Source organism: Falco punctatus, assembly GCF_963210335.1.
Source record: "Falco punctatus genome assembly, chromosome: 5".
In the NCBI taxonomy this organism is placed as follows: domain Eukaryota; kingdom Metazoa; phylum Chordata; class Aves; order Falconiformes; family Falconidae; genus Falco; species Falco punctatus.
Genome location: NC_137584.1, coordinates 55413473 through 55438769, shown reverse-complemented (window position 1 = coordinate 55438769; position 25297 = coordinate 55413473). Strand labels below are relative to the sequence as shown.

Genomic DNA, 25297 nt, shown 5'->3' with positions numbered 1-25297 from the left:
TATTACATTTTTGGTACTGTTTGATATAGACCACACTTTTACACTCTGTATTTAGAAGAACCAGATTCCTCGGGCCATAAGTTTGGACCAGTAAGCAGTGGAGTAAGTAGTTTTTTTCTTCTTAGATTTGAAGGTTTTCTCTGACTCTGTAATGAACTTCCAAAATTCATGTTAGATTAATAAACACCATGTTCAGTATGCTTATTAGGAAATAAGTTGTGAATAGGCAGCCCATCCTTAATTAACGTTGATACAAAGCATGTACTAAATAGGCTGTTTAAGCCTAACTTTTATTTTCTTTATTTTGGTAACTTTTAAATTGCCAAAGCAGGTTTGGATATGTCTTCTGTATGGTTTGTGTCTTCTAATTCATTGTGTTAATTTTAGTGAGGAGGAAGGGGACAGAAAGGTATACTTTCCATTTAGCAAGAACAGAGATGATTATTTTTATTTTTTTTTTTTTTTTTTTTTTGTAGCAGTAGTCCAAGCTTTGGTGGTTAAGTATTTATGTCATAATTGTCCTTCATTTTCCCCCAGTCTCTATGCAAAGGTTAGATGAATACTGGTCTTATCTCCCTGCAGTTAGATTTTATGGTGGCTTGTAAAAAGGGTGATGAAAGGGACATTTGCCCTGTCATAATCTGTTATGTACCTATTGTATAAATAAGAAGTCTTTGGGACTGCTGCTGTTCTCAAAAGTATTAAGCAGCTTTACATTTTAACAAACCAAAATGAAAAATGCGAAGGAAAAAAAACCTCTTGGACATTCAGGAACAAAATTCTGCCATTTTGAACGGTCAGGATGTTTGGGCATATTAAATGGGTGGTTGACCTCAGTGGTGACAACATTAAAAAGCTCTTGCTAATTTCTCTGGAGGTGTGAGTAGTTACTGCTACTGTAAGGAACAGGCAGATGGATGTAAGTGCCAAGTACAGTAGCACACAACTAATTGGAACTGCAGTATAGGGAACATTTAATTTGATTATCCTTTTCTTTGGTTAATAAGTGGATCTAAAGTTCTGTATGTCAGGAATGTTCTGGAGAGAAAGACCCTGAGGGTTTGTACATAATCTCCTCAGAAATATCTTAGTATGTCTTAGTATGGTGTAGGGCCCAGAAAAAAATGGGGCAATGAGCTGTGTAGTGTAGATATAGCCGGTTTTCTGTAGATGGAGGTAGCCCTGAGCAGTGCAGGTGCTAGGCAATCTGCAGGCTCCCATTTTTAATTCTCAGTACAGGCGTACCTGTTGAGTCCATTCTCAGTAGATGTAAAGACAATGCATCTAAAGAGTGTGCAACTGAGAGAAGTAGGAATAGGCAAAAAGCAGGTTTGATGGTCTATTGAGAATGCTCCAAGTATCCTGTCCTCACAGTACCTCCTGTTGCTGCACACTATATGTGTTCCCACTCATAAGTTTGGGGGTTACTGCGCAGTTGTATGTCCCCTGTGTCCTTCATTTATGTCTGGATTGCAACGAGCCTTGAATGGTGTGTGAGTTGCTTCTTAATCTTTATTACCATATACTGTTACAGTTTAAACTTATTCACTCTCCCTAGAAATAAATCCAAATTTTTAATTGAAGTAGTTAGCACTTACTTTACATTCCTGTTTTTGTCCTGCAGGTCATTATAGCATTACAGAGAGTGGACAGCATAGTAGGAATGCTGATGGATGGTCTCAAGCAAATGAACTTGCATAAATGCCTGAACATTATTTTTATATCAGATCATGGTAAACTTGATTTTATAAAGTATAACAGCATTTTGAAGAGCTATTTTCATACAGTAATATTCTGATTTTATACTTGCATGTTTCTACAAAGTTAACAAAGCAGCTAATACCTAGAATTTATATTTTGTATTATCAAGATGGTGTAAGATCTAAGCAGTGTAGGTGAGAATCAGACTTGGGGGGGGGGGGGCGGGGGGAGAAGTGGAGAAATAAGGGGAGATTAAATGATTTTCATATTTTATTTCTAATTCCTTTTGTGATCATTACCAGCTGATAACAGAAATAAAATGTGAGCTGGTAAAAATAGATTTCATTTTATTCTGTCTTTTAACTACACTGCACAGCAATTGTTTGCAAATGGCTGAAGTGAAAATATAAGTCATAGCTTCCTTTGAGTTATCAGTTCCCTTATCCATTATTAGGGGGTTGTTAACATGAAACTTTGATTTATTCCTGTAATAGCTTTTCTTTATTTCTGGAGTTAATTTTTTGTAAAAAGTTATGTATTTTACCAATAATCTATTTCTGCTGCTTTTCCTGACAAAAAAAATATAAGTGCACTTCCATGCAGCACAAAATTGACTAGCAGAATTCATTGTCAGTGGGAATGATCCAAGACAAGCATCTATACAGCTTTAAAAAATATTTATGGAATAAATTGAGGGTAAACCTCACAAGAATTATTAAAAGTAAGAGTTCAAATGCATGTACTTCTATGTACTTCTGGAAACTGATAAGTAACATTTATAGGAGGAAGATCAGTCCATAATTGCTGGGTTTATTGAGTATTTCTCTAGACATGTTATGAACACTAGTTCAGTAGGATACTGGTAGGATATTGGACTAAATCAATATCTGGTCTAAGCATTGCTGCTGTTCTTAGGCTTATAAGATTTCTTCCTTTCAGAGAAAAAAAAAGTCTATTCAATTGGAGTGTCTTTCTCAGCTGAGGGAAATGGCTGACACTGTATATCTATGCAGTTTTTTGTTTCTTCCATACATGTTGTGGTCTCCTTGGTTTAGTTATCTTGGGGATTCTGATAAAAAGATCTGAGAACTTAAATTTCTGACTTCTACAACTTCAGTTACATGTCTCCGTAACAAGGCTAATCTACACTAACATTCCCATTTTTTAATTAAAATTTGTTTCCTTTTGCAGGGATGGAAGCAGGGAGCTGCAGAAAAACAGCATATCTCAACAGCTATCTGGACAATGTTCAAGATTTCATAGTAGTACCTGGTCCTGCAGCTCGCCTAAGACCTAATAATGTTCCAGATGAGTATTTCTCTTGTATGTAATTGCTAAACTAATTTTTATTACTCAGTTACATGCTTTCGTACTTTATGAATACAAACTTAAGATCCATATATTCTATTGGTAAACCAGAGTGAAGGTCAGCTAGGGACAACCTGGATGCTGAAGAAATACTGACTAGTGTACCTGTGGTTTTAAAGACCATTTAACTTTAAGGCCTGAAAGCATATCTGAATCCTACAGATTGCTGTTGTGGGCTGCCTCAGAGTGACTAACTGCAGATGCTCTTGCCTTGTGAAAGTAAGTCCTTTGATTTGGGTATTTGGTGCTCAAGACAGCCCCAAAATCCTCCTCCTCTCACATCTCCACTCATTTCCTGATTTACCAGTTTATGTATAAATTTGCTATATTTCTGTCTTAAATGTTAGACTGTTACTATATTTACATATTATTTTAGAAATATTATATTCTTAGTTATTGAAAAATGGCTTAATGGCTTGAAGCAGTTGAGTAAACTGCAAAGTTAATAAACAAGTAAAAATCCATGCTTACAAATTTTCTAGTTTGATGCATTATGCAGTCACATTTTAGGTGAACGCTGTCTGCTGTTTTTGTTACTACTTAATGTTGAATGCAGGCATTTCCTTCATATTTCATAGTTTTGGGGTTTTTTTCTATCTAGATTATTGTTCTCCATGCCCTTAAAAGCTTGTAGGCCTTGACCCCAATGACTTTAAGTCCTGTTTACTTCATTGCTCGATGCTAATTTAAACTCTTTTTAAATGCTTCCTTTGAGAACATGGAGTCAACTGCAGTTCCAGGTTCTCCCTGGAGAAACAAATTCAGGAAGAAGAAAAGCAGAGTATCCCCTGCTTTTGACACATGCACAGTTTTCATGAAGTAGCATTGTTGTCTCTGTAGCACTGCATATATCTATGCAGGAATTATTAATGGTTCCCTTGCCACTGTAATCATTATGTGTTTTAGTCAAGCACTGGATATCAAGACTCAGGACAAAGTAACTGTGTGAAATGTAACGGGCCTGCGTTACACAAAATGTCAAACTAAATGATGTAATGGTCCGTTTTGGCTTGAGTCTAAGCATCTGAATCTTAGCCAGCTTGCACTTGGCTATCTTTCTAAGGATGCTTGCCAGATAAAACTGCTGTCCTGATAGTTGGTTTTGTTTCTTTTTCCTTAGAAGTGTATTAGCAAGCAGGAGAAATCCAGCTTGATTAGCACAGCATTTAGTTGCCTCTTTTGTGAAAACTTATTTCTCAGATTGTTTTTCAAACTGTGGTTAATACAGCTTAAAAATTTTAAGCTGTAAATAAGTAAAGGAAGGAGAGACTGTGAACTAAAATTTAATAAAAGCAATAGCTTGACAGCTTAGTCATTGCTTTACTTCATATGGTCTTCATTCTGGAAAAATAATTGATGTCCAGAGTTTTCTTGAAAATAAGCTGATTATATTGTGTGATGGGAGTGCTTTAATTTTAAATCTGATTTTTTTAACTTAGGTGACTAATTCTTACATATGATTCTTCCAGTTAATTATGAAGGCGTTGTCAGAAACCTCACAGTAAGTGTTGTCGTATCTGTTCTAGTTTAATTTCTACTGACACTTACAGGTATTTTATAGCATCAGCTGTTTGTTGAGCTTACTTACGTAGCATCTGGACTTTGAATCAGTGGCCTTCTATTTGCTAGACAGGTAACAACAACAAAAGTAGTTCTGCGCAGGGGAAGGGAAGGTCAAAGTTGAGTATGGTATCATATGGCTGTGGTTGTGTGTTAACTAAGTGTTTGTGTTCATTTCTTTTCACTACCTATATTATGTTGCTCTTCGAAACGGGGAACTTGTGTATCTGGATCATACTGGCTGAGGGCCAAGTCAGTGTAAAGCTCAGTGCCATTTCCTGGACAAGCATAAGATCTTCTTGCTCACACCTTTTTGACAAACAGCTTTGAGAGAGGATATTGATTTTATATTTTTTGTCAGTTCCAGCTTAAGGAATTTGCTTTTCTGCTCTGTACATGGCTTCTGTTCTCATCCCTGCACCACAATCTGTTTGCCCCTCAGTTGTGCAGACACTACTGTTGGTGAGAGCTATGCTGTTTGTCTGGATGACTTCACTATTCAAAATATTACAGTAGAGGGTTTTTCGCTTAGTTGAATTTTTTTGGTGGTTTGATTTTATTTTTTTTTTGCGTTATTTTAAAATCATTAATGGACCTGAGTTGGTGAAAAATTTGTTTGTCTTTGAGTGACTACTCTAAAAACCCTTTGAATGTCTGTTACTTTCCATATTACATAGCTGTAGAATTATTACACTGGGTAGCCTCCTACCACTTGTGAAAGTGGCATGATGTTCATGCGTCATGATGTTCATGTGTCGGTGTAATTATTTACTAATTCTAAGGAGTACTGGGGTTTTTTTGTACAGTTGTAGGCTGTAAGAAAAAGTTAGTCATGTCCGTGATGCAATATAAATACTCTTAATAACTATTGAACAGAAAACCAGTCATATTTTTTTACTTAAATAGTTACTAATGTTTACATCCTAGGCCATATGATTCCAAACCTGATGGAGTTCCATTGTCCTTAGTGGAAGTTGTTGCAGACCCTTTGCAATTGAGATGCTTTATAGGAAATGTGCATGACATGAGCAAAATTTTGGTGAAATTTACATTTTATATTTAAACATTTCAGTGCATAGAACCACATCAGCCTTTCAAAGCTTATATGAAACAGCTGCTACCCAAGCGTTTCCATTATTCCTATAATGACCGGATTGAACCATTGCACTTCTATTTAGACTCCCAATGGCAGCTTGCTAGGTAAGTTAAATTTTTCAGTACTTGATTATACAGAAAAAAACAATTTCTTGTTTTCTCATAACTTTTCTCTTCAAGATGCTTAGAGTTCAATGACAGCTATTGGAGTGTGGTATTCCTGCTTGTCATAGCAAAGAGATGCATGCTTTTCTCTGCAGTTCTTGCTGGCCTGAGGAGTCTCCTCAGACTTCACATGCATAACTACTTGGCTGAACCAGTCTCGGAGGTGATCCACTGGCATACATTGAACTTACTGAGCTCACTGTTGTTAATGACCTTACATGTTCTGACCAATGAATTTAAAACTCCCAGAATAGTGGTATCTGCTATAATAATATAATTTTAAACACCTCTGTTGTATGCCAGGGCTTTCATCATGAAAGTTTCTCGCTCCACATGTTCAGTAAGTTCTGTTGTGTAACACCAGTAACATAGGCAAATCAGGTTTGGGTTACTAGAACTGTACAGATTCAAATAATATGCATGGACCTGGCATATGTTGGAGATTTGTTTTTATTACTTTAAGATGCCCAGCTGAATGCTTTAATGCTTTAAATTAGAATTATTTTTTTTAATAATAAAAAAAAAGGATGTAAAGTACTGTAAAAGTCTATTACCCAAATGACAGTAATGTGAAAAATCTGTTATTCTGAGAACAAACATCTGGTTCATGTGTCATCTGATATTTGACTTTAAATTACTCTAGATACTTGAGAATTCCAAAGGGATAACATTTGCAGAGAAAACTATCATTCTGATTTTAAAGGCGTTCTCTTCCAGAGCTTAAAGACCTTTTAGTCCCTACAGACAAACCTCTAATAATACTCTAACAAATGAACAATACATCACTACCTGTTTCTTATGCTGACATGATTTGTAAAATGTGAGTTATATAAACTTTGCATTTTTAATAGGAAACCACTTGAGATTAAAAGTTGCACAGGTGGATTCCATGGCTCAGACAATCGCTTCACCAGTATGCAGGTGAGACTTAAACATATGTTAGGTCTTATTTTTATCTCCTTCTGTTTCTGAACGTTGTCTTTGCTGGGTGCTGATTTTTATTTTATTTTAAGACCTGTGACATTATTCCATCGGCAATTAAGGAAATCAAGTATTTGTAGGATTGCTATTGTGATGTGCTGGGTAACCCACACAGGGTGGGATTCTGTTGATGTAAGAGTTGGGCAAAAGTACTACAGGACTTGCCCTAGAGATTTCACTGTGCTGGTAAGACTGTAATGTGCCAAGTTCTTTTGTTGTAACATTAAAAGCAGGAAAAGAGGAAACATCAAATCCTCTAATACAGCCACTATAGGTATTAAGAGAATTCAAATTGGGAGGGACTTCAGGAGGTCTCTAGTCCCACCTCCAACTCAAAACTGTCAGCTGTGTGACCAGATCATGTTACTTAGGGCTTTATGCAGTTACATCTTTGAAACTGCTAAGGTCAGAGGCTCCACAGCTTCTAACCAACCGATTCTACTACCTGACTGTCCTGTTGGTATAAATGTGTTTAGTTATAGCCAGCCAGAGCCTTTCTTGTTTCAGTTTCTGCTGTCGATTCAGTGTTTCTCTCTGCCTCCTGCTATGGAGTACTGAAGAGCACGGCTCTATCTCCTTGATGACTTTTTTAGGTACTAGGGGACTGCAGTTTGATCCACCTGAAGTAGTCTCTTCTCCATGCTGAACAAGCCTTGTTCCCCTTCATGGGGCAAGAGCATCCGCCCACAAACACCTTGGGGGCCCTCCACTGAATCTGTGATGATTGTTTACTGGTGTCTCCAATTTATGTTGGAGGTGCTACTGTATCCTGATGTGGCCTAAAGAAATGCTGAGTAGAGAGGGATAATCCCTTCCCTCAATTTGCTCCTTGAGCTTCTGTTTATACAGCATGGGATGCTGTTGGCCGCCTTTGCTGCCAGGGTGTGCTGCTGGCTCATGTTTGGCTTGCTGTCCACTGTGTCACCCAGGCTCTTACAAGCAAAGCTGTTCCCTTGCCAGCCAGGTCTGTAAGGCTAATCTGTTTTTTTTCTTGTTTTTTTTCTGGGTTGCCTAAGAACAGAAGTAATGCTTAAACTGCAATAAAGAAATATTGATTTGATTCTTGAGAAGCTTTTTTTAAAAAGAACATGAGTTCAACAATTTTCCCTGGAAGTCTGTGGAGTTTCCACCACAGGAATTGCCAGTGACTTGTCAGACAAGTATCTGTCAGAAATAACAATTACTTTTGATTCTGTCTTTTCTGAAAGTTGACTAAATGATCTTCCCAACTCTGTAATTTTATAGTGTCATGATTAGAATATGTATATGTTGAGGTAGTCTGTTCACAAGAAAGCATGTTAGTCATGTTCAAAATAAGAGTCCCAAAATTCTTCTCTTTAATGAGAAATGGGAAGAGATCTGAAGGATATGATTCCACATTTCCCTAGTCAGCCCCATCTAATTTGAGGAATTCACTTAACCTATCCTTGTGCTTGAGTTTCTGCTATTAATAAAACGAAAGGCAATACTTTTCAAAAGGCTATTTTCAGGATAAAATTCACTAACAGTCATGAGGTGCTTGGTACTATTACAGTGAATTTGTGTAAACACATTTGTAGAGAGAGAATCTTGTATTAAAAAAAGTTACTGAAAACAAGCTTTATGAAAAGACCTACATAGTGTTAAGCATAGATTTATCTTAAAAGTCTTATTTTCGTGTTTTGTAGAATTATGTAGTGTTGGCATCAAACTGTTTATTAAAAAACTGTCAGCCAAAACCTGTGATAATTTTCACTGGTTTACCCTTCCAGGCCTACTTTTCTTCCCCGATTTGACAATGGGAAACCTGTGGATAGGGTAACTGGTAATGGGTTACAACCAGCAAGGCCACATGATGCCAAATGCCAGTTTAGTATATTCTCTCTCTGCTACAGTTTGACTTTAAATTTTTATTTTAGTAGGCTGACTGTATTCAAACTTTACGCCAGACTTGAGATAGTCAGTTCATAGCATCCTTAGTTGGTCTTAAAACAGATATAATTTAACCTTTTGTGACTAATGTTACAGCAGCCTAAATTTCATACTCTGTAGTCACCTCATTCAACAGAGGGGGTGGCATGTTCTTGCCTCATCTGGTTCAAATTAGGCATGTTGAGTAAATCATTAGCCTACAGATTTTAGTATCAACAGTTATGGAATGACAGCCTGCCTCATACTTTAATTTTAGAGAAAGAAGTTGGAGTTGAGTTTTTAGCCTCTGTTTTTGCCACACAGCTATGAAATCTGAGAATTGCATTGTTTGCAAAGAGCTTTGAGATCAGGAAGATGCTATCCAACACTCGCTCAGTATCTTGATACCGCAGATGGGTGCAATCTTTTTCACTTACTTTAAAAATAAGCTAAATATCTCACAATAAATTTAAAAAAAATCTTTTTGATAGCAGTTGCTTTTAAGCATTTGCTTCCCTTGCCTCCCTGTTCTTACTCGTGCAGCCAACCCTGCTCTATGCTAGTGTAAGCTCTGCATGACTGCAGCATTAAGTAGGTCGGGGAACTGAACCAGAAGGAAAAGAGCCAACAGGAAAAAAAGAAAATTTTTTCAAGTTGGCTGCATTCCTGGATCAGGTTCACTGTATGGCTACACAATAGCTTGTGCCAGTACAGCTCAGGAAGTGGTGCAAGAAGAAAGAACAGCTGCAAACCAGGCACAGACGCTTAGCATCTTGCCATTGCTTAAGCCATTTAAAACATTATTAACAACAGATGTTTTTATAGCCTGAAGTTAAAAGCTTCTAAATTGGTTACAGGGCATGAAATTTGATGGTTACTTTGGCTCAACATTTCCATTAAATCTCTTAAAGCCTTTAAGAAAATGAATTTAACTTCTTCAAAGGCAGAAAAGAGCAAGGGACTTCATAAATAGCTGAAGGCAACTTTTTGAAGGCAACAATGAGACAAATTGGGTTTTCTAATACTCATTCACTGCTTAAAATTATTCTTACACATCTCCTTTTTTTGGGGGGGAAAAACATGCTTTTGACTTGATCCAAACTATGTTGATGAAGTAAAGGTTAAGTTCTTCATATACAGAGGGTATTTTCTTTCAAGATATTTTCCATTTTAACTTATCTTAAAGAGGATTCCACTTTATTTTTTCTCTGTAAATCCTAGGCTATCTTTATTGGGTTTGGACCAGGATTCAAGTTTCGTACTCAAGTTGACCCATTTGAAAACATTGAAGTCTATAATTTAATGTGTGGTAAGTACAGTTGATGGGGGGTCATCTGTGTTCAATAAAATATAATGTCTTATGGGCATTGTAAGTCTTCTAATAACAGATTTTTAAGTGTCCTTAGAAATTTGTCCTTAAGGCTTGCTGCTGATACTCACAAATAAAAGGCTGTTTGTCTTTCTCAGAAAGGTCCAGCTTCTAAATGCGTAACAGCTGTTTAGGATCTACTGGTCAGGCCACCTTGTATCTCTCCTCTCTACTGGTCACTTGGTGTGTTCCTTTGGCTGCTCCAGAGCTGGTGCTTTGACTCACCTACTAAAAGTGACTACTTGACAATCTCTTTACTGTTGAGAAGAGGGGATATTTCTTTTCTATCTAACTAGAAGCTTTATCAGATCAGTTGCTCGGGTGACCTTATCCAGGCAGAACTGTATATAAACAAGCATTATAATGGTATGGGTGCAGGTGCCAGGCAGCACGTTTCCAGAAAGCCTGAATCAGTCAGCCCCTCTGCCTTCTATGTACTTGAACAGTTCCTTGTATTTTGTCATGTGCTTTCTTATTTGTTGTTTTCCTTTACCATATTTTTGATTTTATTACTAAATATAAATAGGTTTTTAGTTCAGATAAAATTTAGACTACTCTTATTTTTTACTTGATTCATGTAATACAGTTCCTCCCAAATTCATCATTGCATGTGTCACTTGTTCAACTTATGTATTATATCTTTTAATACTAGATTGGGATGTTTCCTTGTCCATTGTCATTGTCTAATGCAACAGGTGTTCCAAATATGCTTTTTTTGTTTTTTCAATGGACTGCAACAGTCTTGTGAGTCTGTAGTCCTGTTGCTTTGGAGTCTTGCTCTAGACCTAGTTGTATCTGCAATAGTCGGAATTCCCATTTCTCACACCTCCTATGGTGTCACTCTTGAATTCATGATTGATTTCTGTTCCGTGCAGTCTGCTTCTGCATCTGAGGATCACAGACAGCCCACTCCATAGGTATTCTTAGCTTTATTTTCTGACATAGTACAGTACACTGCACCAGAGAAGTGGTGTTTCTTTCTGGAAAATTCAATGCCTTGTGGCCCCTTCCCCCACCCCCCTCCATTTCAAACACAATGTTACTGTGTCTCCTTTGTCCTTTTTTTCATTCTGTATTTCATGGTTTCTCCAGAAGTCTGTCAGTAGTTCTACTGCTTTCTATTCATTTATTCCCCTTGAGGTCTTCACCTGTTTTCCATTATTTCCTGCCTATTTCTCTCTTGCCAGGACCTATACTTGCTCGAACATCTGCATCTGTGAGAGACAAAGTATTACCAAAGGGTCTGATCCAGAAAACACTTAACAGGAGCACAGCACACGCTCGAAATCAGTGGTGATATTCAGGTATACCACATTTAAACCATGTGTTTAAATTTGCTGGAACAGGAAAGAAGTCGTTGTCAGGAAGCGTGGCTCTCAGCCTTTTGTACTTTGCTGTCTTATGTCATGTTTGATCTTGAACCACCTTCTTGCAATCCCCTGATCTGTTCTGTGTACACTGCATGGGAGAGGTAGTCCTTACTGGCATCTCAGTAAAGCAAGTTCAGTGACAGATCAGACATTTTAAGTGCAGTCATTGGGGTCTATATTTCCTCCATCCTGTGTAGAAAGAATTAAAAGAATAGGATGTGCAAAAGCCAGCACACTAACTTTCAGATAGAAAATGATGTGAGGTGATTTACTCACCTTTTTTCTTACCCAGGGCTAAGTGCCATCTGGACTGCAGAAAGGCATCTTCTTTCACTTGTTTGGGGCTCTAGTGTTTCTCTCAGAGGTGCCTGACTGCACCTTCTTGCAAAGTGCAGCCAGAGAAGAGATACTCTCTCCTGTTTGTCCAACATCTCAGCACTTAAAGCGTAAGCACCAGATATGTATCACTAACTGCCTTGTCTGAATAGGGGGATTTCAACTCATGTTCTCCAAGGTGTCCAAATTACCAGGTTTTCTGGGGCACTGTGAAATCCTGGATGCTCCACTTCAAGTAATTGTAACGTAACAATGTAATTTGTCTGTTGAAGTGGGGATCAGAGTTCTGGGACTGGTTGCGATTTGCTTTATCACTGCTTTGTGTGAAGTATTCATTGAAACTGGGACTGCTAGGATTGGAAAAGTTGTTTTATTCTTTCCAAACCAAAACAGCTTAATCTGGAGGGAATTCCATTAACATATCTGAGTGGCACAGTACAGGGAGAATTGTGTTCAGTTCCCCACATAGGAAGGGAAGTTCAGCTCTAATTCTTGTGCTCTAGGTGAGTGATCTAGACACCAAGCATTTGGAGACGCATGTCTCATCACCTGTTATGTTTTGAAAATACCTGATTTCATAGATTCAGTATGAGTTAAGTGGAAGAACAATAGATCTATGAGTGCTAGTGAGGATTAAGCATGACACAGGTCTTGATCTATTCAGTATTTTGAAGGTGTCTGAAGTGTCTCTGAGCATTACTGGTAAGCAGCTTTTAGTTGTTTAAATTACTTTAATGGCAGAGATGGTTTTGTGATTAGATTACTTTGAGATTTCTGAAGCTTAACATTTTAGACCTAAGTGACAAGCAGAAAGAAACAGTGTTCTGTCTAGGTTCTTCTGTGGCTTTACCCTTTAGTGATACTTATTAGCTGAAGCTTATGCATTTAATTTCCAGGTAATAAAAAAAACCCAAAACAACAAAAAGACCCCAAACTTATTCTCACAAAGCTTCAATGTTAGGTGGCGACTAGCTTCATGTGTTTGAGATTTGCCATTCTGTTCCCCACTGCAAGTTTGGATGCTGCAAGCTCACTTCTCATTTCATTTGTTATTTTTTTTGTGTGTGTGCTGTTCTGTCCCTCTTTACAAGCAGACTAATACCATCCTGAGCCCTAGCTAAGAACATGTATGCTCCCTTTTAAAAGGGTTATATTGCTTTCCCTTTTTGGTGTTATGAGCAGCAAGCAGTGCAGCTTTATTGACTCACCCATACTTGTAACTGCAATACAAGCAGCAGTGCTCCTGTTAATATCACTTGAATTCTTTCATAGATTTGCTTGATTTGAAACCAGCCCCAAACAATGGAACCCATGGACGCCTAAACCATCTTTTAAGGAACCCTGTTTACACCCCCCACCATCCCAAAGAAACAAGCCATCCTTCTGATTGCTCTGTGGTGGGACAAAGAGCCTTTTCAGTGAGCCTTGGCTGCTCCTGCAGGACAGAGGTAAGTACTGAAAAAGGTTAAAGCTGTGGAGGCAGACATCTGTGTTGTATTTAAAGAATGAAACTCTGGCTTTTCCAGTGTTTTCCTACTAGTTTTGCAGTCCCCTACTACTGGTTTCCAAATCAAATCTCACATGGAGTTAGCGGGTACTAGCCTGTGTTAATATATTCATTTTGCAGTTTTCTTATGTTAAGTCATATTCAGCTCTGAAAAACCTAGTAAATGCCAGAGAAGCAAGCTTTGATGGGGAAAGCTTTCAGTTCTTGCTTGCTTCTCTTAATTATGTTGAATTTTCCATTCTGTGAATGTTGTGTTTTGGGCTGTGGTTTTCAAGGCTGTAGATCTGTTTGTGGTAAAAACTATTTGTTTCTGAAAACTCTGTGGCCCTACTCTGTAGATATTAGTGAGTTCTGTATAGGGATAACTTGCAAGGCAGATGTTACGTTTGGTGTGTTAAATGTAGTAGTGGCTTATAGTATGCTTTGTAGAACACAACAGAATCTCATTGATTTTGCTTTATAATTGTAGGGTTTGCCAATAAGGGATTTCCATCAGCGTTTAAATCTCACTGAAACAGAAGGTAAGAACTTTTGATAGTAATATAGAAGGGTAACAAAAATTATTAAAAAAATAAAATGTTCTATATTTAAGCTTCTGAGTAACTCAAGTACATGAGGTAAATATTCTTTGAAATACTTGCTGGGACTACAGTTCTGAGTTTTTCAAATACAGTCCTATGGAACAATTTGTTCTGAAATAAATGTCTAACCTTATGCATGTGTCTTTATGGCACATGTATTATGTGATACTTTTGACTTTTCTAGCACTGAAGTAATGACCATTCTAGAATGGGAAGCAAAAGCATGATATGGGAAAGTACCTGATAAGAAATCCCTGGAAATACCAGCATCACGGTGGCAAAATACTTTTAATGAAGTGTAAGGTGTATTCTACACGGTCTTAAGATGTTGCCTTTTTTACTTATGCTTTATTTCCATTCTTTGGATGTTTACACGCCGTGTTTGAGCTGCAGTTTGCAAGGCTATAGATGTGCTGATGATTTGTAAAACAAAATTAACTATTTTGAGCATGAAGCAAGTAGGACAGTAAGTAAATAATGAAAGCCATAAGTCCAAAATGAAATGTAACCCTTGGTGCTAATACTTTCAAAGATGAAATCAAGATGATAGGCTATCACAGAAATAGGTTGATAAAGACTTTGCCTCATGTATGTTCATGAAAACTTGTTTCTTATGCAAATAAACTGTATTTGGCAATACTCCACTGTAGCTCGCTATTAGGATCTGGACTTAAATGCCAGTTACAGGCAGGAACCAGTATTTGCTGCTTATTCAGAGCTAATTTAATGCTTATGTTAATTTGTATAGTTTGTTCTGGCACAAAAAGCAGATAGAGCTTTCTTGATTCTTTTCCGCTAACAACCAGGGCATCTTTTAAAAATGTGTCCCAGAACCCTTTTAAAATAACTCTATCACTATTGTAACATTTATGAAACAAAATTAAATCCAGTTAGTATGATACGGTGTGCTTTCCCCTAAGTGTGCAAGCGGTTGCATAGAAACAGACTCTGCTAATTTGTAAGTGGATGCCTGAATGCCTTGCTGAACTGGGCTTTAAAGAAATATTGCAAGGCCAGCTGCATAGCCTGTCTCAGTTCTGTTTTGTAGGAGTAGGAGCCTAAGGCTCTAAACCTATCTTTTTGCCACTGCAGGATTTTGCTTGGATTATCAGTGAGAGCTGGCTTAGCACTGGTCTTAATAGCAGTAATTTCCTTGTAAATTTTATTAATTAAGCACTTATTAATTAGATACAAAAAGCATTATCACACATTACAGAATTCTAGTAACCAGCCCAGATGCTCCTTATGACTCTTCAGGCTTTATTAGTTACCTCGGTTTTCATATTCTCTCATTGATTGTCCTAAGTTCATAGCCTATAAGAACAACAAAATATTAACTGCATTTTTAGTTTTATGGAAAAAAGAATGGTTTGCCTTTTCCCTCATGGGTGGAGAAATAAACGTCACAATCTTGTCTTTTGTGTGTGTGTTGTAGAATTACTGTGGAAAACAACTGCAGCATTCATTCATTGCTCACATTCTTTCCCCATATAAAACAGTTACTTTGAAATCATGGTTCTGCATAATTTGTGGATGGTTTTGACATCCTTAATGGAAAATATACTGATGTCATCTTTATAATTCCAGTCATATAATGGTTGAAAATACTTGCATTTTCAAAGGCAAAGTAATATTTTTATTTTAAAATATTTCAATGATGTGCTAGTTTTCCTCAATTTTTATTTTGCATCAGAGAACTCAAAATGTGAAAATCTTATTTTTCTTTTTTTCCAGTTTGGCAAAAATTTAAATATTCAAAGTTTTGATGAAATTCAAGTTTACCTTAGGAGTTAAACCCTGAAACTTTCTACTGACATTTGACTGCGCTAATGATGGCAAAACATGTTTTGTTACTTTGTTTTGATAATTTTTGTTCTTTAAGGTAGTTGTCTCTACAGTAATTCTGTTGCTAATTCTGCTTTGCTTTTCACACTTTGGTGATCCCACGTGGGTTCTTCCTGATACAATTTTAAAGGAAAGCTTTCACTCTTCCATTGGATATACTAGTTGGCCAATAAACAGGCAATGCCTTTGGCAAAGCTCTGCAAAAAACCTTTGCAGTATCATGTATTAAAGGTTTGGAGATACCTTTCTCCGTATACAAAGTTTCTAAGGAGATGTGGTCCCATGAGAGAGAGGGAGGATGAAGATTTTGTGACTATCGCACTATTACAAAGCAAGTCTTTGCAGGTCTGAAAATCCAATCAGTACTTCACTGGATTATGTATTTAGATCTCTCTCTCTTTTAAATGTCACTTTTACATATGACTTTGGTTTCTACTAAAATAGTCCCCTCAGCAGACTTCAAATTGCCACAATTGGTTACTGTCCCATCTAAATATTATGTGGAAGCAGATCCCACATTGTGTTTAAACTGAAATACAAAGTGAACAAAGACTTTAACTTTGCAGCTTTAATCCATCTCCTGTTTTGAAATGTAAATTTTTTTGTTTTAAATATAAACTTAATTTGTACAGTATAAGCTTTATATTGCTTTATAGTGGCTTTGTCACCAAATTTATTGCCTTAGCATTGAAAATATACCTTTGATACAGAACAAGAAAAACTTTCATTCTTGTTACTGAGTTCTCTGATTGCTTCAATTTCCAATTGCCAATGTTAGGTGTGTAAAAGAGGGAGATACTTAAAAACCAATATTGATTTTAATTGTAACAAGCACTATTTCTGCTGCAGTTAAGAAAACAGAGAAACTTACTTTGCCCTATGGACGGCCCAGGGTTCTCCAGAAGAGGCATAATTACTGCCTCCTCTACCATTACCGCTATGTGAGTGGATACAGCAAAGACTACAGAATGCCTCTCTGGAGTGCATATACTCTTAACAAAGACGTAAGTATATGAAAAAAGGTTAGAAGCTATACTGAAAGGTAAAAAGCTTGAATATCAATTACTCCTGAATGCTTCTGAGATCTGCTTATGATGTTATCTCCCAGGGAACTATATAGAATTACATGAGAAAAAGAATTTTGTATGAGCTTTTTTCACTTTCCTATAATAAGAATTGGCTTTGACTTCTTCCTGTTTCTCTGGGAGAGCTGCAGTTTTGCCTCCAAAGCAAGCAGATCCACCAGGAGGTGAGGAGCCTGTTGCCATTGATATAGAGACCCTATGAGTCTGCACTGGCTTACTGCTTGGCAGCATAGGTCTGCTATAGCAGTCTTCTGGTGCTGTCCTTAGTGTGATCTCAGCAGGGGTTTTGTGGTCTTAAAGCAGTGTTTGTAATGTAGCAGGATCCTTTTGAAAAAATCTATGGACTATCTTGAACAATTCATGCCCTGATCTGATCCTTCTCTCAGAAAATTGTCCTGATTCGGAAACAACAACAACAACAAAAAAAGGCACTTTAAGGATAGGGTTCGGGGCAGGAAAGATACATCTGTTCATGCAGAGCTTTTCAAGTTAGCCTTTCCCATTCAGAGAAAATTTAGAAGCCACATCATCCTTAAAAGGAATTAGGATGGTAGAGGATGTTTTTTAGTTTGATTATCTAAGAATCAGGTTTTAAACAATGACTATTACGATTAAATTTATACTAAACTCTGGCAAGGTTTCCAAGATTTCCTCAAAAATATTTTGAAGTTAGTGGCATGAAGCAACCAGTTTCTGTAACAAGGGGCCCAGTGGAGAAAGATGGCTAACACCACATCTAGCTGCCTCTGATTCCTAGCTTGAACGAACAAGTACTTTTACAGTATATCAGGTTATCTTTAATGGGCATATTTAAATTCTCTTGGAATATGTTATTCTCAACTCAATTAAAATGCTGCAACTCTGTTCACTTTATTTCCAAAATATATGAAATGGATGGGATGGCTTGTTTTCCGATGATAAAAGGAACAATTCTTGCATCTTAGTTAAGTCCCTTCACACCATAAAAAGCAGTTGCAGCTAAATATTTAGAGTTCTGCAGTCCCCCTCACCAAGAGAGTTGTTGTAACTCAAGTATCTCTTTTACCAGTGATACTTTCTTCTTATTCAATAGGACAAGTGGGTTTCTGCTACAGAAGCTACCTCCAGCTGTTTACACAAGGATGTTCGTATTTCTTTTAATCATAACCAGACATGCTTGTTCTACAGCAATCATCCTCGCCTAACTTACGGATTCCTTTCTCCTCCAAGTATGTGCATAGCCTTCATTGTACAGCATATGTGATTTAAATAACTTGTGGTGTGGTGGGTGTAGTCTTTTATAGATGTTCTTGATAACTAAGAGTATGAAGCAGTAGTTGCTGATTTGTTGCAGTTCAGTTCGGCATATGAGAAATAAAAACATTTTAGGCACTTCCAGCAGTTAGTGGGGTTGTCCAAGGTCACGTAGTACTCCCCAAAAGCTTTGGAACTTGTAAGGTTTCTAAAGTGGCATCTCATAGAAGAAACTGGAAGGAACATGTAAACCTTGACCCAAATCTGGCAAGTTAGTAAATTGCAAATTCACTGTGTATGACAGGTGCTAATTGGAACTAGCCAAAGTAAAATTTAGGGATGTTTCATTGTGTAAAAAAGCTGCCTTGACAAGTTTATTTTCTATGTGAAATATACTGTTGTGTGCCATATGTAGTCTTTAGTAAAGCAATTCAGCATTGGTCTGAAGAGCATATCTCAGATTCTCAAACATATTACAAAATATTTAGCTGTTTACAAATGGTTAAATTGTTTGTGAGGTGTTGCTGACCTGATTTAGAAGCATTTTAAATTTATTTACTGCATAAAGTACTGAGTAGTAGGTTAGTTAAACATCTGTAACAAGTGCAAAGCTCCAGTAGAGCTCCTATTTTTATGCCTAGGTTCTGCAGTGAGAAAAAGTTGGTCAGACATTCATAAAGTGAATTTTATTCCCCTCTCCACAACTCAGAAGCCTGTGCTGATATTTTTAATCTCATGAAAATTTGTCCACTTTTTATCTGACAAGAGCAATTGCTGCTGCTGCTAAGACTATTTATTTGGGATGGATCCAGCATGTACTGAAATTAGCACTTAGACCCACATCAGCTTTGGAAAGTGAAGTTAGGTCAGCTGCACCTTACTACACCAATCCTTAAACTTGCGTTTTCGTGCTTAAAGTAACAAATCCAAGTAATGAATTGCTTTTTTGTTTTAGATTTTATGACAGATGCAAAGAAACATCACTATGATGCCTTGCTTACCAGCAACATTGTACCAATGTATCCTGCCTTTAAAGGTATTTTATTTGTATGCATGTTTTTTGTGCACAGCTGAATGTAAGAAAGACTACTGATTTTTTTTGTGGGTTGGTTTGTGTTTGTTTTTTTGCTTGCCTTCAAACCATGCAAATGACCCCTGGTTCAGCTGCTTCCATAAAATGAGACCTTTTCCAACTGTGGGTTTCTTACTTGAGTGAAAAGTTCCTTAAAGTAGGATTATCACCTATGTGGAAAAGGCCCACCATTGTGAGCTTACGATTCCTAATCAACTGGCTCATTACATGGGAGCATAGTACAAGTGTCTCCATTTAATGTGTGACATTTTTGTTTACATCTTCCTCCCTACCTAAACAGGGGTTTATATTGAATATTCTCTAGAGAATCCAGATACCACATACAATTATGGGAATTCAATTAATTTCCAGTTTAGGAATGCATTCTAAACTCAGATGGGTTTCCAGGCAGGAATCTAGGATCTGAATCACTAAGGAAACAGGAAAATAGTCACATCTCCAGTAGAAAAGATCTGAAGACCTGGCCTTTCCTAGGTGAGAGGGAACATGAGATGTTGACTGACTTTAAGCATATTCCTGGTCAAAAAGAAGGCTAACTATGGCACTTCCTCTGGACAAAAGATATGTCTTGTTTTGTAATAGAATAGTGGTCAACTCTTAACTGTAATTAAAAATATCATACAGGTAAGATACTTCCCAGATCATAGGTGTGGCTGTACAAGCTAGCCAGGCCAACTTGATAGCGGTGAAGACCCAAGCAGGCATGGTCTTCTCTCACCTTCTGTCCTGTAGCCAAGATTATTTGGTTTCCAAGGAAAGAAACCCAAGGCCACAGGGTAGCAGCATCAGTATGCCTCAGTCAGGTTTGTGGTAGGGTGACTGTGAAACCACAATGCCAGGAGATGCTGCAGTGCATGCTGCTGCTCACTTAGATGCAATCTCTTAACAAATTATACAAGTGTTTACAGTTTATTTTTCTAGCTTATCATGTCTGTTTATACTCCACTGAAAACTCTGCAGAATTATATTAACAGCTACTACCTTGCACACTGTGTTTCCCACTTCCATTACTGTGTTTCAGTGTTATGGAACTACTTCCATCAATACCTGCTACCTGAATATGTTGCAGCCAGGAGTGGTGTCAATGTAGTCAGTGGTCCTGTGTTTGATTATGATTCTGATGGTCTCTATGATACCCCAGAAAAGGTGAAAAGGTAGGAACCTTTCATATCCTAATTCTTTGTTTCCTTTCCCTATTAGTGGTCAAGAAGTAATTACAATCCTTGTTATCAAGGAAAGCATCTTGTGGAGGTGGGGCCTTGGGAGGCTGCATCAGTTCAAAGAAACAGTCAAATAGCCCTAAACAGATACAGAAGTGTAAAGCTAAGAAATAAGCAACAAGCACAAAGGAAAAATGCACTCTCAAAATATGTGATCTTAAAACCTGAAAGTGAAGTGTAACGGAAGATGTTGCATGCAGAAGAATGTCTACTAGCCTGAAATCTTATGACAGTCTCTAGGAGTGGATGAGCAGGGGCTTATCCCTGGTGTGGTCAGCACTTCCTAGGCTGGTAGTGTTCCGCTACAAAGTTGTGAGTACAAATACACAAGTTGGCAAAACTGGTTCAGGCCAGCAGGCAGATGGTTTTCTGGGCTCAGGCTGAACTCTCCATCTACTTTGGATTCTTACATGTTTTTATGATAAATCAGTTTGTTGTTATACCTCACCAAACATGTTACTTAGATCAGCCTACAAGCCAAACTTGATTTGCAAAATAGTAATCTGGAGTTTTCCTTCCAGGCCTAAGATTTCTTTGGGCTAAATAGGTGGGTTGCTAAAATTGATATGCCAGAATATAGCAGATTGCTGTCACTTATTCTTTGTGCAAGTATGATTTGGTGGATTTACAGAAACATCCTTTGTGTTTCAGACACCCTGGTAACTCAGAAGTTCCAATTCCAACTCACTTCTTCATTGTGCTGACTAGTTGTAAAAATACTTCTGAAACTCCTCTGGAGTGTGAAGAGTCTCTAGATGCCTTGGCTTTCCTCGTACCTCACAGAGAAGACAACAGTGAAAGCTGTGCAGTAAGTAGTCTGCTCGGTCCCCATAAATACCTGAAGTCAGGCTTGAGCTTGTTTTGCTTGGATGTCAGTGATTAACTAGTTAAGAGACTGTAAAAGCAGTACAGTCCGTCATGGTAGTCTTGAGAGAGAAGACAATATTTTTGTAAACAGAATTATACTGAAGTCTGTATATACGCTCAAATGTTGAAACAGAAGTTCTCTCTTTGAAGAGCAAAACTTTTAACAGCTAGCAAAGTAGAGTCGGAGTACATTGAGACCATCAGTGTGATGTGTACATAGGCTTCTGTAGAGCAAATACCCAGTCAACAGCTGAGAAGGATGAAGGGCTTCTAGGAAAAGATGAGTCACCCACAAAGAAGGGTCAGTGCTAGGCCAAAGGCGGACTCAAAAGGAGACACAGATGTTCCTGAAGAGCATTGGTTGCTTCTAGATCAAGTACCTTGGCCTTGTGATGGGAATGCACATAGCTACACTCCATAGAAACAGGAAAAAAACATGGGGATTGTGTAGACCTATCCTGTAGGGTAGAATTACGCAAGTCACTGCTCAAGTCAGGCACAGCTTTCAGGAATAGTTTAATCATAGGGGTGGTGGATTAATGCTGAACCTCACCTGCCCTTCCCCATTATCACCAACTTCCACTGGTGCAGCTGCAAGCTCTGTACCCTTGAAGAAGTAACAGCAAGTGCTAAATTCAGGCAAGCTTATAACTATCTGTACTACTAACTGCTTGTTAGATGTTTGCCAACAGTTACTGCTTTTGATCTTTCTAAAACATTAGAATGTCTTTTGCTAATTGATTAAATGTACGTCAGAAAGAAAAGATGTCTTACAAACCCTTTTTCCTTCTGTCCTAATAGGATGGCAAGTCTGAGTCTATGTGGGTTGAAGAGAGAATGAAGTTTCATACAGCTCGGATCAGAGATGTAGAATTAATTACTGGACTCAGCTTCTATCAAGAAAGAAAACAGCCTGTGTCTGACATTTTACAGTTAAAAACATATTTACCAACTTTTGAAATGGTCTGATTTTTTTCCTATGGAATATTGCTATACATTTCACAACTGATTTGTAAATAGAATGAAAACTTTTTTTAATAAGCTGGAACATTTATTGAGAACTTCTGACCAAAATGCCAGTAGGGAGGAGAGTGGGTGCCATATTTGTATCTCAGGGACTCCTGGTGGACTACGTGTGTAACACAGGATGGCAACTCCTGTCATTTCCACTTGAATGTGGTAGAACCATGTCCATTATTAAATGCTAACAGCATTTGATCATCCTAGTCTGAGACACGAACAAAAATGTTATCTTTTTATATGCACTGGAGAGGGAGAAGTTTATAAAGCATGGGTTACGATCTATATTCTACTTTAAAAATCTAGGTAACTAGCAAATACGGTTCTGGGAAATAACTACATTCTTGGTGACCACTGAAATACAAACAACAGCACCTCTAACTCCACTTTTCCTTGAAGCATGAATTACATTCTGAGCTGTGGGTCTCATAAAATTGTGCAGCATTATGGTGCAAGAAGCTATGCTGAGGTACGTAAGACTGCTAACTGAAACTTCCCCCAAATGAGCAGGCACCTGGCTAATGCAGCTGTTGGCTGGGCAGCCTTGGCATGTTGCTGCCCTCTGGTGTCTCTGGTGCTCTGATACACTGATGGAGGGTGTGATGCACAACCTGCTTGCTATGCATCCTCAGAATGAGCAGGTATATGTAGGATGTGTCAAGTCACCTGCAAATCAGAGCTCAGAGATTTCCTGAATTAATTACTTCTGAGAAATAATTATCTTGCTTCAAATTAAACTTAGATTTGATAAAAAAAGATTTTGCTTTCCTGAACCAAAGAGGTCTTTCTCAGTTAGGTGCATGATTTTGTCAGCTATGGTTTTGAAATCCCGTTTTTGTCAAGAAAATGTAATTTTGCAGTGAGATTGTTGCCTTAGACTGGTAAGATGATCTTCTCTAATGGCACATCTCATTGCTACTGTAAATGCCCACAGGCCTGTCATAGAATGGTTCGGGTTAGAAAGGGACCTTTAAAGATCATCTAGTTCCAGCCCCCTTTGGTTGTCCATTGGTGGCAAATGACCAGATCCTAGCTGCATTTGTAGCTGTTCTTCGTGCTACATCATCCAAATTTCAGCTCACAGAAGTTACCCATCTGGAATGCAGACACTGCCAGATGCAAATTCTGAAGAAGCATGTAATGAGCTTTCTTGGAAGCTTTCAGGCTACACAAACAGCTGCTACAGGCACTCAGGAGTGTAGGAACTCCCTCCTTTTCCAGTACACATGCTATCATTTTTTTTTAATTCTCCCACTCTCTCTAAAGCTGATGAGCCAAAACTGGCTCTGTTATGTATAAAGTTTGACATAGTCAATTACACATTTATGTTCTTCTCATTTAAAAAGAAGAAAATACAGCACGCACAAGTATGTTAGAAGAATGAAGAGCCTGTGACTGAGCAGAGAGGCAGTTTACCTTACAGCTTGGTCAGGGGATGTTGGAAGCTGGATTCAAAGCCTGCTTAAGTCAGTGGAAGCTTTTCCATTAACTTCAGTTTGAGTGGTTTGAAATCCTGGGACCATATTTTTTTTTTCTTCTAACCAGATGTATTCTTGATCTTCTGTTACAAGCATGACTTTTTTTTCCTACAGTAGTTTCACTGTGTGAAATTTAAATGTGTTGTAGCAACCTCACATTATGATATGACTGTGACAGCATTATTCAGTGTAACTGCTTTGTACCATTGCCTGTGACCAATAAAAACATTATTAGTAGCGTGCTGTTCATGATCCTTTCTGTACCAAGTGCTACTGGCTAGTTAAACACTAGTGCAGATATAGAGCACAATTTCACATTATTTTTGGGGGGTGCGGAGAGGCTCGCTTCAATCCCTGCTCTTTAAGTTGAAGATAACATCTCCAATCGGAATGTTGAAGTTGCATTCATAATTGGAAGGGGAAGATATGAAGAAAGATGGTCAAGAGGTTCTTTATTTTTAGAACTCGTACGGTCTCCTGAATTCAAATGGCAGATGTTTACATCTTCAGAAAGTGAAGCAATGCTAGTTTCAGCTAAGAGGCAGGGCTACCCTAGTTCCTGGGTAAAGAAGGAACAGGGTAGGCTTCAAGCAGATGACTGCTGGTCTGACCTAGGGAGGATTTTGGAAGAGAGAGTGGCTGTGAAAGCCATTATAGTCGTAAAGAGAGGGTAGTGGCTGAGATGGGTTTGGAATGTGACTGCCAGAAATTGAGAAGTGATCTTGATAGGGAAGAAAGCTAGCCTGATTTGATCTTAGTGTAAATAGTTTTGCTTATTTTATTTCTTCATCCTTGCATTTTAGAGACATTTGTAAGGGTGATATTAGAGCGTTGTGAGTAAATGCTGGTGCTAGTCATGGTATCCAGTAGCTGGTAATACACAGGATGACATATACTGTGTTGTGGTTTTGAAGCCCAGTGGGCCCCAAGGAGCATGCTGCAGCCACCATCAAACTTGTAATTCTGCAAAAACTTGACAGCTTTGTCTATCTGGGTGTAAAATATTTTCTGTTTCAGCTGATGGATGGTGCCGCAGCTCCACTGAACGTTCTCGGTTAATGAAGCTGGAAGTTGTTAACAGCAATGCCGTTGTGACATGACTGTCAGCATTATTACGTGTAACTGCTTCTTAATGTTAGCTGCTGTGTAGCCTGGCCTTCTTGCAGGCAAAAAAAAGACAGCGGAGGGGCAGACTAAAGGCCATTGAACTGGATGTGCCTAGCAGTTTTGTGTGTTGCCAGGCATTCTTGGGGAAGGCACCAGCGGATGCTGTAGGCTGCAATTGGTGCCCACTGATACAGGGAAGATGCTGACCAGTCTGTCTCCTCAGCAATATATGTTTAGGGTAAGGAAAGGATGGCTGAGGAAGGAGGTGGTAGGAGCCTTCGCAGATGTCAAAGATTGTTCCAGGGTGGGCAGAGCTAATCTAGTCCTTCTGGCTGCTGAGTTCAGAAAGAAAGGGCCTGAAGATGCAACAGTGGACATCTGGTTAAGGCATGGGCTGTCTAACTGTGGGACAAGTTAAGCAGTGGG

General features: G+C 38.2%; 1 protein-coding gene across 2 annotated transcripts in view; it reads left to right on the top strand.

The window, feature by feature from the left end:
- Positions 1-24001, top strand: part of LOC308065005 (ectonucleotide pyrophosphatase/phosphodiesterase family member 1-like) — a 59669-nt gene extending 35668 nt beyond the window's left edge. For both annotated transcript variants that reach the window (XM_080390399.1, XM_080390398.1), the window contains 15 exons: positions 30-102; positions 1625-1733; positions 2893-3024; positions 4539-4570; positions 5702-5829; positions 6741-6810; positions 9982-10069; positions 13108-13283; positions 13812-13863; positions 16618-16772; positions 17926-18061; positions 19042-19122; positions 20201-20333; positions 21051-21207; positions 22068-24001. In XM_080390399.1, the coding sequence (XP_080246525.1) occupies positions 30-102; positions 1625-1733; positions 2893-3024; positions 4539-4570; positions 5702-5829; positions 6741-6810; positions 9982-10069; positions 13108-13283; positions 13812-13863; positions 16618-16772; positions 17926-18061; positions 19042-19122; positions 20201-20333; positions 21051-21207; positions 22068-22235 (1690 nt within the window). In that variant the 3' untranslated portion in view covers positions 22236-24001. The remainder of the gene's footprint in view (positions 1-29; positions 103-1624; positions 1734-2892; positions 3025-4538; positions 4571-5701; positions 5830-6740; positions 6811-9981; positions 10070-13107; positions 13284-13811; positions 13864-16617; positions 16773-17925; positions 18062-19041; positions 19123-20200; positions 20334-21050; positions 21208-22067) is intronic.
- The last annotated feature ends 1296 nt before the right edge of the window (positions 24002-25297 follow it).